Source organism: Nicotiana attenuata, unplaced genomic scaffold (assembly GCF_001879085.1).
Source record: "Nicotiana attenuata strain UT unplaced genomic scaffold, NIATTr2, whole genome shotgun sequence".
In the NCBI taxonomy this organism is placed as follows: domain Eukaryota; kingdom Viridiplantae; phylum Streptophyta; class Magnoliopsida; order Solanales; family Solanaceae; genus Nicotiana; species Nicotiana attenuata.
Genome location: NW_017672046.1, coordinates 140,003 through 156,304, shown reverse-complemented (window position 1 = coordinate 156,304; position 16,302 = coordinate 140,003). Strand labels below are relative to the sequence as shown.

General features: G+C 36.5%; 2 protein-coding genes across 4 annotated transcripts; one reads left to right on the top strand and one right to left on the bottom strand.

The window, feature by feature from the left end:
• The first annotated feature begins 51 nt into the window (after positions 1–51).
• Positions 52–3,023, top strand: LOC109211521 (LEAF RUST 10 DISEASE-RESISTANCE LOCUS RECEPTOR-LIKE PROTEIN KINASE-like 2.4). The gene is made up of 3 exons (XM_019375059.1): positions 52–708; positions 935–1,389; positions 1,693–3,023. The coding sequence occupies exons 1-3, from the start codon at positions 287–289 to the stop codon at positions 2,853–2,855; spliced, it is 2,040 nt and encodes a 679-aa protein (XP_019230604.1). The 5' UTR covers positions 52–286; the 3' UTR covers positions 2,856–3,023.
• A 2,409-nt stretch (positions 3,024–5,432) lies between these two features.
• Positions 5,433–16,082, bottom strand: LOC109211520 (LEAF RUST 10 DISEASE-RESISTANCE LOCUS RECEPTOR-LIKE PROTEIN KINASE-like 1.2). 3 transcript variants are annotated; one of them, XM_019375055.1, is made up of 4 exons: positions 15,191–16,081; positions 6,970–7,002; positions 6,613–6,873; positions 5,433–6,544 (listed from the first exon to the last, which is right to left on the bottom strand). In XM_019375055.1, exons 1-4 carry the CDS (start codon positions 15,969–15,971, stop codon positions 5,619–5,621), a joined length of 2,001 nt encoding a protein of 666 aa, XP_019230600.1. In that variant the 5' UTR covers positions 15,972–16,081; the 3' UTR covers positions 5,433–5,618. The 3 variants fall into 3 exon arrangements, with proteins under 3 accessions (XP_019230600.1, XP_019230601.1, XP_019230602.1); XM_019375056.1 differs by lacking the exon at positions 15,191–16,081 and adding an exon at positions 7,204–9,484; XM_019375057.1 differs by lacking the exon at positions 6,970–7,002 and having other exon boundaries at positions 15,191–16,082.
• Positions 16,083–16,302: the final 220 nt, after the last annotated feature.

The following is a 16,302-nucleotide window of genomic DNA, read 5'->3' as shown; positions in this document are numbered from 1 at the left end:
GGGGAAGAAGAAAATGCATCGAACGGTATATTGGCCATCCGTTTTAATGAAAGCAGGTCAAAGTCTTGTTGAGGGAGCTGTAAGTGTTGACAATTCTGAGCCCACTAAAGATATATTTTCAGAAATAGAGCCCTTATCATATAAACTAGTACGTGTTTCTTACTTGATTCAGCTGTTTCCGTTGACTTGAATTCAACTCTTTAACCAGATCGAGAGAGTGTTTTGATCGGTTCTTGATTCTGTAACTTTGAAATTTATATAGTATTCATATGCTCCAGAGCCAGAAATGGTTATGTTATTCTTATATCAACTCTCGACCTGTTTCCTCCTAATCTTAGTCACCACAATTCCATCATCTTACAGCTTTTTGTTTGATGGTGTGAGTATAAATTGTGAAGCTGCTTACAACTGTGGAAGTATACATGGTGTTAAGTATCCTTTCTGGGGAGGTAGTGCGCGACCAAGACCATGTGGCCGAGACGATTACTTTCTTGATTGCAAAGATAATCTGTCCACTTTACCTGTTCCTTTCTTATCACGAAGAAAATACGTTGGCTATCAACCTTCAAAATTTCGTGTACTTACAATTAATGAATCCTCAACTCGAATGAGGATTGTGCATGATAATCTTTGGCTTAACGTTTGTCCAAAATCTTCTTTTTTGTCCAATCTCAACAAGTACACCACCACCTTAATCAACGGTCTCAGGTACGTACTAGTGGTGGATCAAGTTATTTGGTTCGCGTGTTTGATGCAAAAGTATTGGATAAAGTTAGACATATATTTTAGTACTACAAACTATGTCAAATTGACTGAACCGTGTTATATGTTTGTATCTCTTTTGATATATTTCTCTTTTGTTATCTGATTCATCGTCGTTCAAGGTTTGCTTTTCTAGCTTCCGCATGACACCTGATTATTTTGATCCTAACAGGTACGTCCCTGGTACTAGATTTATAAACATATTCTACGGCTGCAATCCTGAGGTTCTGTCGCAGGTACAGCTGCCAAGCAATATTAATTGTTCTGTGATAGGAACAACCAACACTGGTGTTTTCTTTGCTGATGAAATTGTTGGAAATTATGTTAAAGGATGTTCTTTCAGTATTGTGGTTCCTCTTGTTTCTACTGCTTATACGCAACTGTGGGACGCAACTCTAAAGCTGCAGGAGGCTGTGAATGAGGGGTTTGAAGTGGATTATAGTGATGCCTCAGGTAGCTGTTTGGCTTGTCAAGATTCAGGAGGGATATGTGAATTTGATATCGAGTTTCGTTGTCGTTGTGGAGATACAACTCTTCCTTTTACCTGTCCAGCTGATGAAAAGTCAGTTTTGATGAAACCAAACACTAATTTTGCAAGAAAGATTCATTTACTCAAGTTGACAACAGGTATGACTCTCTTCCCTCCTAGTTCATGCTCTTTTCTAAAGGGAAGCCTAGTGCACTAAGCTACCGCTATGCGCGGTGTCCCGGGAAGGGTCGGGCCACAAGGGTCGGGCCACAAGGGTCTATTGTATGCAGTCTTACCCTGCATTTCTGCAAGAGGCTGTTTCCACGACTCGAACTCGTGACATCCTGGTCACGTGGCAGCAACTTACCGGTTACGCCAAGGCTCCCCTTCATATTTGCAGCCTACATGAGATTCATTATTCCCTCAAAGACTACCAATAATTTTTCTTCCTCTGTCAATAGGAATTTCAGTTGCTGGAATTGGGATGTTAATCTTCTTTGGTATAATGTACACACAATATAGAAAAACATTCAAGAAGTGCATAAGACTAATCAACGGCAAAACAGAAGATCAGAGTCTAGAGGCCTTACTTAAGCAATATGGATCACTGGCAACAAAGAGATACAGCTATAGGGAAATCAAGAAAATGACACACGGATTCAACGATAAGCTTGGTGAAGGAGGTTATGGAGGGGTCTACAAAGGTATTCTTGCTAATGGCCGTGCTGTTGCAGTAAAGATTCTGAAAGCAACTAAAGGTGATGGAGAAGAATTTATCAATGAGGTTGCAAGCATCAGTCGAACTTCCCATGTTAATATCGTGTCTCTTTTGGGATATTGTGTTGATGGGAGCAAAAGAGCTCTTATTTATGACTTCATGCCAAATGGATCTCTAGAAAAATACATATATGGTGATGGCTCTCGCTTGGAACTGCAAAGATTGTATCAAATTGCAGTTGGAATTGCTAAAGGATTGGAGTATCTTCACCGGGGATGCAACACAAGAATTTTGCATTTCGACATAAAGCCTCATAACATACTCCTTGATGAGGAATTCTGTCCTAAAATATCAGATTTTGGTTTGGCTAAACTCTGCACAAGGAAAGAAAGCATTGTATCCATGTTAGGAGCACGAGGGACGATTGGTTATATTGCTCCTGAAGTAATCAGTAGGAGTTTTGGAGGAGTCTCACACAAGTCTGATGTCTATAGTTATGGAATGATGGTTCTAGAAATGGTCGGAGGAAGAAAAAATGTGAAAGAAGAAGTAAGCCATACAAGTGAGATATATTTTCCTTACTGGGCGTATCAGCACGTTCAGCTAGACGATGAGCTGAAACTACAAGGGATTATAAACAAAGAAGAAGAAGAAACTGCAAGGAAGATGATATTAGTAGGTCTGTGGTGCATACAAACCGATCCAGCAGTAAGGCCATCAATGAGCAAAGTTATTGAGATGTTAGAAGGTAACTTGACATTAGAAGTACCACCAAAACCTTTATTATGTACTCCATATTGTTCAGGAAGACATTCTTTGAGCGCGCAAGGAATGCCCCTTAATGCCTCCTTGATTTCTCCTTCAAGTTCAGCTCTTAGTTCTCTTGAAGCATCTGCTATTTTATAGCCCTTCATATATTTTCATGGCTGCCAAAGAAGAAACTTTCTACAAGAGTTGTAATGAACTTCAATTTGTGTCTGTAATTGTGAGTTTCTGACTTGGATAATTCACCGTGAAAGATATGTATTTCAGTATATTGTACTAGGGTGTATCTAAGGAAATGTTTATGATTTATGAAGACAAGTCTCTAATCCCCCTGTTTATGCTTGCATCGGGGTAGGTTGCCTACATCACACACCCTTGGGGAGCGGCCCTTCCCCGAACCCTGCGTTCGCATAGGCAGATGGTCAATTTCCCCCGAAAAGTAGAACAGGATAAAATACATTAAATAAAAAGAAAGTCAAGACACAGCAAAATAATAATTCATCGGTATTAAAGAAAAGATCAATTGAGTAGTGTTACATTGCTCAGTGGCAGAGCCAAAAATTTTTCTAAGGGAAGTAAAAAATTTAAAAAGTAAATATACAAAAAATTAACGGGATTTAATACGTAGTATAAATACATAAAAGAAAATCCCGAGGAAAATGTCGATATTATTGAAATCATATTATTTTTGCTTGAGAAATCATATTGCAAAATAGGGAGAAGGACCAAAATTGTCTCTGAACTATACCAACGATACAACTTGGGGTTACTTGTATCCAAGGACGGGATGTATAGTAGCAGTTCAAGGTTCATCTGAACTTATAAGTTTCAATGTGAAGCATAAATTTGTGTAAAAATTCATTAAAATTTACAACAAATGGTAGATCTGAACCGTTAAATTAAAAAATATAATAGCTTCAATGCTAAGAGGCTATTGAACTCATAAAATTTAAATCCTAAATCAGACTCTATTTATATCCTCGTTGTTATACGGTAACGTATACTTGCCCTTATTTTCAAACTCAACAAACTAATCGTTAAGAAAATTAAAATAATTCACAAATCTTTTAAATTTTATATAATAAGTTGTTTTTAATTTTTTTTCTTCTTATCTTCTCGTTATTTTTTTTCTTTCTTATTCTACTCATTTTGCTTTTCCTTTATTTTTCACCTCACCCCACTATCCCACACAATCTACTCTTCCCAATCAGATTTGCAATTACCTTCACAAAAATCCTCCTAATTAATAAAATAAATAAATGACCAAACTTTTGAGGTAATAAAATTATGAAATTACATTAATTTCTTTCCTCTAATTATTTTGCTTTCTATAAGATAAGAGTAGAGGAATGGAAAAAAGAAAAATGACAAATATGTTTCCTTTATTACTATGTCTTCAAAAGGTAGAGATTGTTATTATTCAAATTAAAAGGCTTATAAAAAAGTGCAAGTCTCAGCATATTTTTCCTATATATACCATCAAAACAGTAGTAATTGAGCAGAAGCAAAAGAATTTCATAATTCAGAAGTATTCTTATTAATTAGTTTCTCAACATGGTTTACTACTTAGTGAAGATCATATTCTTGGTATTTATCAAATTTCGGTTTCTGGGGAATTTGCACTTCAGGCCTTGGCCTTAGGTGGATGAAAATGTTGGTTGCACTTCAGACCTTTTGGCATTAAGTGCATTTGAAGTGCAATTTTTCACTTTAGACTTATTAGCCTTAAGTGTAGGAAAACGTTTGTTGCACTTCAGACCTTTTGGCCTTAAGTGCATCTGAAATGCAATTTTTCATTTTAGACTTATTGGCCTTAAGTGCATGAAACCAATGGTTGCTCTTCAGACCTATTTGGCCTTAAGTGCATCTGAAGTGCAATTTTTCACTTCAGACTTATTAGCCTTAAGCGTAAGAAAATGTTTATTGCACTTCAGACCTTTTGGTCTTAAGTGCATCTGAAGTGCAATTTTTCACTTCAGAATTATTGGCCTTAAGTGCATGAAACTATTAGTTGCACTTCAGACCTATTTGGCTTTAAGTGCATCTGAAATGCAATTTTTTCACTTTACACTAAATTTTTTTTAACTTCAGACCCGATAAGTTTGAAGTTAATCGTAAACGTGGGATGCTTTATGCACCGCGCTGCCCTTTTAGTCTCTCCCCTTCAGAATTTGAAACACTTCTCTATCAAGAAAACCACATTTCTAATTGTACATAATGTGGAGAGTTTCATTAGAATACTAAGAACAGTCTCTCATTTCTTTCCTCCTTTGTGACAGTACAATAATTACATGAGCTGTTCTGCTTCTTCAGTTTATCAGATCAAGAATGGTCTCAGATTGACCACTGCATTAACCCCCGCCACTCGCCAAACGAACAAAAAGAAGAAGATATCACTGAGATGTGGTCTTGATGAAACAGCACTGTGCTGAAAGCAACTCGAGTAAAGAAAATTAAAGCTAGATCAATAGAAAGGAGCGATCACGTAGAATCTAGATCGTACAACAACAACAAACCAAGTGAATTCCACGTAGAATCTGGATTGTAAAAAGTAAAAACACTTTGTGTTGCTTAGTAGCACTAAACTTTTATTTTATATTCAAAATCAGTCAAGTAGGTCTACTACACTATGGTCTATGCAGATAATATATCCTTGACTAAACGCTCTTGTAAAACTTAATCTTAATCTTCTATTGCAAGCTACAAAATGAATCAGCAGACTTGAGAAGATGAAATCGAATAAGAATTGTTAAATTAAACAAGCTGCATTGAAATATTTACATCCTCCTTCACGCCGAAAACCAAGTTAACCAAAGCTTATGAAATTCAGGTTTGGCAACCAACATAGCAGGTGCTCAAGTACCACCCTAGAGAACAGCAGAAAACTTGCAATATGAGCAAAAACTAGGTACTGGCATTGGGTGTCGTTGGACTGCTACTCCATTTTGTAGTAACCGAATCAGGTGATACTGATAACGTAATACTATTCAACAACCCAGTATCATCATCAGGACATTCCTTATCTGTTTTCCCCGTTGTTTTATTAATTCTCTGAATTCTCATCAGCGCCTCCACGACTTCCTGCATAGATGGCCTCAATTCCCTATCACTCTGTAGACACTGAAATGCCAACTCTGCCACTGTAGTAATCATCGACCTTACTTTGTCATCAGTGTCAAACCCAAGATTTGAATCCACCAACTCATGTAATGCGTTACCTTGAATCTTGTTAATGGCCATATTCGACAAATTTATTTCATGCCGGTGCCTAAAGATATCAACAGCAGGCAGTGATGATATAAGCTCAATTAGAACCACTCCGAAACTATAAACATCACTTTTGTCAGTGAGCTGATAGCACTCGTGGTACTCAGGATCAACATATCCAGGAGTACCCTGTGGAGCAGTTGAGACATGTGTTACATCTGTTGGAAAAAGCCGAGACAAGCCAAAGTCTGCTACTTTAACACAGAAATTGTTGTCTAGGAGGATATTGTTAGTTTTTACATCTCGGTGAATGACATCTGAAGCATGGAGATAGGCTAATGCACTTGCTGTTTCTAAGGAAATCTTCATTCGTGTATTCCATGAAAGCGATCCGGGCTTTGAATGTACACCATGTAGATGATCAGCAACTGTTCCATTGGGAATGTATTCATAAACAAGTAGAAGCTCCCTGGAATGGCGAGATGTGCATCCGTAAAGGGTGACTAGATTTGGATGATGCAACCGTGTTAAGATATCAATTTCATTCATGAATTGCTCAACCCTCTTGCAGTTGTTTTCATATAAACGTTTTACAGCAACAACACGCCCATCTCGAAGTTTACCTATAATCATCATATCCAAGGTCAGTCACACATTAGCAACTAGAAGTTCAATAGAGGATCATTCTTACCTTTGTATACTGTGCCATATCCACCATCTCCAAGCTCTTTCTTGGAATCAAAATTGTTAGTGGCTTCATCTAGTTCATTGTAATCAAAGAGGTGAACTCCGATTAAGCTAGTAGCCTTTTCGGGATCTTTTATTGAGGAGGGATACGAAAGAATGCTTGTGGTGAACAACGATGAACCAGCATAAATTTTCTTCTGTCTACAACGATAGATAAAGAAAATTACACCTGCCATCAAAGCGGTAATCGCAGCTGCACCAACTCCTGCAAGAAGAAATGTATATTGCAATTTTCTTGAGCATTCTTGAGAATAGAAGGATATAAGATAAATCAAAGTGAACAACTTCAAAGGTCAGTCACCTATGCCAACCTTCAATCCAATTTTGTTTCTTCCTGAAACGAAAATATAGCATGTGATCAACTGATACCAAAGTATAACTAATCAGCTACTATCATTTAATTGGAATTCCCTTAACATGATCAATAAATAACATCATGGCTTGCCATTTTTATCTAGGATTTGAGGAAATTTTTTCTGCACAATAAATGGAAATATGGTCAAACATGGATTTAAACTTATAGCTTCTAGATTACCATGAAGGCAAGTTCTTTGTTGGGGTTGGTCTTTGCAAATGCATATAAATTCGTTATTTTGAACACCACAGTGCCCTCCACTACTCTGGCAATCTCTACAATTAGTCCCATCCCATTGCAGAAAGAATCCCTTTTGCAGAACTTGCATGTAATTCATTTTTAGCAATCTATCTAGAGAATCAGTCTCAACAAGGGCATAAACAGGATCCTGACACGACTCGACTGAATAGTTAGAGTGCTCCAAAAGCTCAGTATGAAAAACAGCAAAAGAATGATGAGTGGCATTGCTGGCACAATTCACAGCATATGTCTCCCTTTCATAAGGTTGAGTACAGTCATAGAAAAAGAAGAGATCTGCAGTGTTAGGCCCTGAGCGAAACGGAGTACCACTGAGGCTAAAATTATGTGTTGGTACTGGACATTTGTTGTCTTTATCAAACACATCTGCTTTAGCTAGGAGAATTGAGTTGTTTGTGTAAAATACTTCCTTAATGATAAATTCATCTCCAGAAATATGGAGAAGTGACTTATCCTTATTGCAGGTAACATTATAAGCTGGTAAGCCACAGTAAGGTGGTTGTTTCTCAGGAATCCAAAAGGGGTATGATATCTTAACTCCATTACCACAACTATGTGTAATACAAGCACTAGAATTGAGGTGTATAGAGAGAGTGTCATCTGCTAAGTTAATGAAAAGAATAGCAATGACAAGAAAAGAAACAGATTTCTTGACCATGAATAGGCATTGGAGATTCATGTGATGTTTAAAACAAGAAGAAATTAGAAAGGGAGGAGGAACAGGACAAAGTATTTTGGTATAGAGGAAAGCATTAGGATTATAGTTGTAAGCAATTGGTGTAATTTATCTTTTATAAATCAAATATTTCAAACTTGTCTTTGTTTTGGTTTGATTAAATAATTGTGAGAGTTTGACAATTAGTACCTTGTTGCCCAATGAAGACAACCTATCTTTTAAGACTTCAAGCAACTATAAAAAAAATGTGGTCCCCATCCACTGGCTTTTAGGTCAATCAGACGACTTTGTACAGTTATTATTGACTTGACTCCGGTCCACTATAATTAGGGGTGGGCATATTTCGGTCCGAACCGAATATACCGACTGAACGGAAATTTTTTTTATTTTGTTTTCGGTTATTCGGTTTGTACGGTCAGTTTCGGTTTAAAATTTTAAAATTTTAGTTTTTCGGTTCGGTTTTTGGTTATTAAGTTATTTAGTTCGGTTAACCAAAAAACCGAATTATTAGCATATAGGTTCTTTAATTTATATATAGGCTAAGCCCATAGGTAATAAATTAATACTATTAGGTCCAATCTATCAAAGACTCAACCTAATTAAGTAAGTCCATCAACTTCCCAATCTTAAAGACTTTCACTCTATTAAAACTTCCATAGCATATATGATAGATACCGGGAGGATTTCACATAGAGTTGTAATTTACACTATGTTTGAATTTTATGATCCATAATAGTGTGCAAAGTTTAGTTTAGTTTTTTTTTTTTTATAAACACAATATTTCCAACAATTTCGAAGTTTTGGGAAAAAACAACAAATTCGCCCATCCTATTATTACATAGAAGGAGCCAATATGATAATGTTCAAACTGAACTGAAATTAGAAAAATAGAATTGAACCGAACTTATTTCAGTTCGGTTTCGGTTACTACTTTTACAAAACCGAAAACCGAATAACCGAACCGAATTTCTTCAAACCGAACCGAACCGATCGAACGCCCACCCCTAACTATAATACGATGATTGGGTTGTTATATTTCTTTTCTGACCACTTTAGGCTGTTGTTACATAACCTGTTGTTGTTTAGTCTTTAAGGCCAAGTAATCCATCAAATTGGGACGTGTTAAAATGTTATTGTGAAGTCATGGAGATTGAGTTTACATTTTATGCACTGAGGAGTAGGTTTGGTTGGGAAGCAAGTTATCCCGTGATTAATTATTCCGGGATTAGTTATCCTGTGATTAGTTATTCCATCCTCCCATAGGTATAAAAAAACACTACAATCCCGGGATAACTGATCTCGGGATAATTATACCACAATTTTAACCCAACCAAACATGGAATAAACTCATCTCAAATTAATCCCGGGATTAATTATCCCTTATCCCTTGTACCAAACGAGCCTTGAGAGTGTAAGAAATATTTGAATCATAAGGTCATTTAAAAAGTAATTATAGGTAAACTATATTATCTAAGCATTAATTGATAACCTAAATTAAATGGTAAATAACCTGGTGTACGGTGTAATTATTTTTTTTTTACACTACTAGTGTTGTAGTGCATATAACTTAAATCCTATGTAGTTTCCGTAGAAGAGGTTATAAATTCGATCATATAACAATCAATCAATTATATCTGTTGGGTTCAACTAGATGAATCTTTATATTCATTCCTCTCTACTTAAAAGTCCGTTTTATCTAATTTATCCTTTTAAGTCACATATGCTATGCACCAAAATGAAATGCCGAAAGCTTCAATGTTGACAAGCAAACATGAATATTTGTGTTGATACACGAAAACTTCGGTATTAACTTAACACCAACAATAGAAAAGCTTGAGTCGTGAAGTCAGGTTAAAATGATAGAAAATACAGAAATTCAGGTGTGAAAGTAGAATATAGTAATTGCATTCTGTAGAAGCAAATAACAAAAGATGAAAGTCTGACTATTAGCTGACGTCAAATTCCAACTACTACCTTTTAAGTAAGTCAAGATATAGTTAAAATATTAGTATAAGGAAAAAGGGAGACTGGAAAAATTGAGATTTGAGCAATGTGGGGATAAAATGATTCGAGTTTCGATTGAGTGTAGGACCTTAGGTGTCTAAATTGAGTAGGTTGAACCGAAAGTGAAGAAACGAAGAGGAAAAAGAGTACTCTAACTTCTGTTTTAGTCACCATGTTCACATTCCCTTTAAGGACTAACTATCTATAGGAAATATCGATGGCGACATGTAACGCGAAATGAGCTATTTCGGTCGGTATTTTTTGACCGATTTCGATCGATTGATTAAATTTTACAAATGACCAAATTTTATTAAAAAAATAGAATTACCGATCGAAATCGGTTGGTATTTTAAAATGACCGACCGAAATAACTGACTGATTTCGGTCGGTTTTTTGAATATTAATTTTAATTTATTTTAAATGAAAAACCGACCAAAGTTGGTCGGTTTCTTGAAAGATAAATTTCGTGGGACGCAAAATATAGTTTCCCGCATTTTGCGCCAAAAAAACCGGCCTCATAAAAAAATTAAAAAATAAAATATTTTGAAAAACCGATGGCTGATTATTTGACCGATCGAAGTCGGTCACCAACGGTCGGTTTTGGTCGAATTTCTAGTAGTGAAACTTTTGTACAAAATCTCCTAGTGAATCAGCAGGATTTTCTAATAGATGGACTTGCCATAAGGCCTGACAATTCATCAAGAGTGTGTTAATGATCCTTCTACACGACGATTCCACCTTTCTCGACATGTCACCTTTTTTGAAAGTCGTGCCATCAAAGTCAAATTGTCATGCCCTCCTTTTCTATGACAACTATTTTCTTGTCTGACCACTCCTGGTGTTTTAACTAGTCATTAATGGCCGCGCAACGCAAACGAACCTGAGTTGCTATATCGAATTCCATTTTTCGAAGTTCTAAATAATTTACTGATCAAAGGCTGCCTTTGATGACTCTCAGTAGAGAAAGCCTATATTTTTCGATGTGGATTGAAAGCTCTTTGGTATAAATTGTATCGTAATTTTAAAATAAATTATTCGCAGAATTTGATGGATCACTCAGAGTTTATGATTGATGGGCTTGCTATAAGTCTTGGCATATTGGCAGGACTTTAGTTGAAATTGTATCGTAAATTTGGGGTGATTTGCATCTATACTCGCTTTTTGTGTCACGTTTTAATTTGTGCCCGCTTTGCAAAAAAAATTGCAAGCGTACCCGCTTTTTCGTATAACTTCAGCATACGGGGGCTGAAGTAGCAAAGACAATCACGCAAAACTTCAGCATTCTAGTAGACGGGCCTGAAGTAGCAAGTGTGCTGAAGTTTTTGTAACTGGCGAACTTCAGCTCTAGAGCTGAAGTTTTTGTTTTGTAACTGGCGAACTTCAGCTCTAGAGCTGAAGTTTTTGTTTTGTAACTAGCAAACTTCAGCTCTAGAGCTGAAGTTTTTGTTTTGTAACTGGCTTATGGTTTTCATGCTTCCCAGAGGCTTAAACTAAACCATCCATCAAAACAGATGATGTTAAGAGATGGCACAAACAAAGGGGTTTTCGTTGTGATTCAAACCAGTTAGTCTCAGCATAAACAGATAAAAAATCTGTGCATTTTTTCTACAACGAAAAGTTTTCAACGCACTTATACAGATTTATGATAAGCTGATTTATTTATTCATTCAAACCAGTTAGTTTCAATTAGCTGCTGCTTCAACGCATCTATTGCCACCATTCAATAGAGTGGAGGAGGAGGAGGAGGAGGAGAAAGGGGGCTGAAGTTGTTTAAAAAGTGGGTACAATTTAAAAGTTTTTAAAAAAATAGGTATATGTTAAATGGGGGCGACCAAATAGGACTCCCCGTGCAATTTTTACGTAAATTTGGGACAAATTACTCACGATTCCTAACGAATCACAAGAAGTTTCTAAGAAACTTCACCAGCACGTTGTGCTTCAAAATTGATCCAATTGGTCCACAAATTCTAAATGATTCCAAATTTGATGTTCAATATTCTATTACTAATCCTAACAATTCCCAATGGTTAGATTCAACCTAGACCTTCAAATAGCAATAAACTTACACTTTCTTCTTCAACATTTAAGCTCAAAAAATCTAAGAATAATGTTCAAGTTTCTTCACCAAATTGACAACAAATAAGCAATGAGTCTTCAAGTTTTCACAATATATGTGAAGAAGACGGAGAAGAAGGGAGAAGGAGGGGGAAAAAAGAGGAGGAGAAGGAGGAGGAGCACAAGTTTTGTCGATATCTATATATGTTAAAATGTAATGTGCCGGAAAAGTAATAACCAATAAGAGGACACCCGATGCAATATTTGAACTCCTTTTTCCCAATAAAAATTTCACGGGACGGCCAATTTAGTCGGCCCCATCTTTATTTTATTTTTTAACTAGAGTCTCCCCTATTTAACCTGTACTAACTTTAAAAAAAAATTAATTGGTACTCTAAGTAAGATAATTTCAGACAAAGCTGACTCCTCCTCCTCATCCTCCTTCGCCGCCGAGAAAAGAACTTTACACGCGAACATTAATTGAAATTTGCAACTTTGGTCCGAAGTTGCACTGTCACGAGGAGAACTTCAGACGTGAAACTACCCGAATATCTTACATCAGACGCGACATATGAAGTGTGTTCCAAAGTGGGTAAAACTTAAACTTTTTATGCAATGCAAGTATAAGTTCAATAATGGCCCAAAAAATGAGTATATATGCACTTCCTACCTTCCCCCTTGCTATTACCGGGAAATGCTATCTAGTTTATGGTATTGAAACGGGCATCGCTTAAATGGGCTTACGCTGGTGGTCTTCAACTCGTAAAAATTGCACGGGCACCCTATTTGGTCGCCCCCATTTAACATATACCCATTTTTTTAAAAACTTTTAACTTGTACCCACTTTTAAACAACTTCAGCCTCCTTTCTCCTCCTCCTTCTCCTCCTCAAAGTTATATCAGCCCTCAACCTCTTTCTGAAGTCCGTGACTAAAGGTCCCTGCTTGATTGAATGGTGGCAATAGATGCGTTGAAGCAGCAGCTAACTGAAACTAACTGGTTTGAATAAATAAATCAGCTTATCATAAATCTGTATAAGTGCGTTGAAAACTTTCCGTTGTAGAAAAAATGCACAGATTTTTTATCTGTTTATGCTGAGACTAACTGGTTTGAATCACAACGAAAACCCCTTTGTTTGTGCCATCTCTTAACATCATCTGTTTTGATCGATGGTTTAGTTTAAGCCTCTGGGAAGCATGAAAACCATAAGCCAGTTACAAAACAAAAACTTCAGCTCTAGAGCTGAAGTTCGCCAGAAACAAAAACTTCAGCTCTAGAGCTGAAGTTCGCCAGTTAGAAAACAAAAACTTTCGCCAGTTACAAAAACAAAAACTTCAGCTCTAGAGCTTAAGTTCTCCAGTTATAAATTCGCCAGTTACAAAACAAAAACGCCAGTTACAAAAACAAAAACTTCAGCACACTTGGTTCAGCACACTTGCTACTTCAGGCCCGTCTACTAGAATGCTGAAGTTTTGCGTGATTGTCTTTGCTACTTCAACCCCGTATGCTGAAGTTATGCGAAAAAGCGGGTACGCTTGCAATTTTTTTCGCAAAGCGGGTACAAGTTAAAACGTGACACAAAAAGCGGGTATAGATGCAAATCCCCCCTCCAACTCTTACCTTATTATTTGGGCTAGCCTTTGGCAGTCTCTAATGGGCTATTAGATATAAGGCCTGCATTGACCTCGGCCCTTTTTACCTAGTTGGAAAAATGACATTGTATAGTCACTCTCAAAATAATATTCAAATATATATATATATATATATATATAAATTTTCGGCTACCGGATATAAATAGTTTCTGGTGCCGGATAAAAGTAAAAATGTACTTTGTGGCGGACCTATGAAGAGCTAGAAGACTAACAAGTTCCCTACAAACTATACAAGTAATGAATTATATTTGTCAAACGGTCCAGCAAAAATACAAAAAATAAATGGGAAACAAACGAAAGAGCTAAGACATATTTACATCGAATTATCATATGACTATAGGAGTAACTATAAATGGAACGCCATTCATATTTTTTGCCACAGCATGATGAGGAAGTAATCAAAAAAAGAATACGATGGTGAGAATGAGGTGGAGTAGAGGAAGGGGAAATCTTGGACATGCATTTGTGAGAGAAAGTTTATATTTTCGGTTTATGAGATTTCATTGAATTTATTTGTTGTAGTTTCACAAGATTCAATTAGGTCCTGGGTTCGAGTTACGCTGGAGAGGAAGCGTGGAAATACTATAGATCTTCCTAATTTGGTAGGGGTTTAAAAAAAATAAAAAAAATCCTGAACTATGACCACAATTCAGAATGTATTTATCGCCATTTAGTATTAGGAGAATTACAATATATAGCAATTTTGTGTATTTTTAAATATTAACTTTTTTAATACAATTAATTATATTTAGATTTGACGGTTTTTGATAACATAAAAGTGTCAAATAAATATGAATTGCTGCGAACCAAGGCGCTAATGTTGAGATGGTGATAGGGCTATGATATTTTGTGACAAAGTCAAAATTCTAAAGCCAGCTAGTCAATGACCCTATAGCTAATACCATTGACGTTAATGACTGTCCTACTAAACACCTAAGCCAGACATGGAAATGAGAGGAAAAAGTCTTCGCGTTACCTCTACCATTCAATCACACACCAACCAAAAGTTTAACCTTGATATAGAAAGATCAACAGCTACACAAAAAAGCAGCAAAATAGGACAATATTGATCACAATATTCACAGAGTATGCAAGATATAAATACCAAAGTACTCATAATATACCAAAGGTTCATCATCGGTGTTACTGGTGCAAGAGACTAGAGGGACAGTTGAGTAAGCTGAACTTTTAATTATCCATTGAAATAGTGTAATTAGGGATATACGTAGGTCTTGGTGTTTTCTTGAGTCTGTTGGGTTTTAAATCTGAGGTTTGTTCAGCTTAGGGGTTTTCTGATTCGTTTGTACATATATTTTTCTTGGAATAAAGTTGTCTAATTACCAAAAATAGCACATAGACACAGAGTAAAGAATTTCTACGGATCATCTAACAGGTGATTCCCATAATAAACGGAACTAGTTATCTGAAACATATGACACACAATTTGCTGCAATAGATTAAATTTCACTGTCAAAACTCTTAAACAATAAGTGTATATGAATTAAACTCGAAAGAAAACGTACCGTTGCAATGATCAAACGTTACGGTGCCATCTTTGCAATAGCACAAGGACTCATGGGTTGAATTGTTGTAACCACAACGACCGTCTGATGCCTCACACTTGCCGCACTCTGTTGCGATCCGCCAGTCCAGTACAAACCCCCCGTCCATAGCCGCAACAAGTCCTTTAGTCAACTCCTCACCTGTGGCCGCACCAAGTGATTCTCTAGTCAACCCACTGTCCATCACCACCGCCACCACTTTCTTCTCACAAATTCCGGACCAATTCAAATCATCCGGCTCATTATCTTCAACATACAAATATGACTTGTTTCCACCTGAATTTAAGCAATCTAACGAACGACCAGATGAAAGCAAATCGATACAGTTAAAATAGAAAGTAAGGTTCATATCAAGCTTTGAATATTTCAATGGCAAATCTCCCAGAGTGAGGTTATGATGTGGTCTCGGGCAGTCTCTGTTATCAATTAGAGCATCAATATCCACCAGGGTAAGGGAGTAGGTCGTGTAATCAATCTCTTTAACAAAGAAAGAATCATTTGAAATGTTAAGAATTGGATAGATTTGAGAGCACTGAATCCCAAATCCTGGATAACCACAGTACTGTGGAGATGTGGAGTTGAAGCTGTCAAGGCTCCAAAAAGGATACGAAATATTACGTCCATGGCAAATAGATGAAGGGCAATATGCAAAGGACGTATTAGTATTAGCTCCACTGGAGTTGATGAAGAGAAGAAGAAGTAGAAAGACGAAGAAGAAGGAGAATAATTGACTTGGACACATGATGTTTGATGAAATGCAGTACTGAGTATTGTGGTTTACATGTAGCTAAGACTACCAAATATTATATTTCTTATAATTGACTTGGTCGTAGAGAAACTAGTAGGAAACTTCGAATTTGGTAGCTAAATTTCTTTTCCATACCTTATAGTCAAGACAGTCACATATACTGTATATAGGAACCTGACAAATTTGGTTTGAATGTGATCGTGATTAGTAAAGAAAGACCAGATGAAATTTCTATAATTTGTTAATTGGAATATTGGAATGTAAAGTGGAGAACAAGGTGACAGGCGCCAAGTATGCGTGTGGAAAATATGTAAATAGTTGAAAT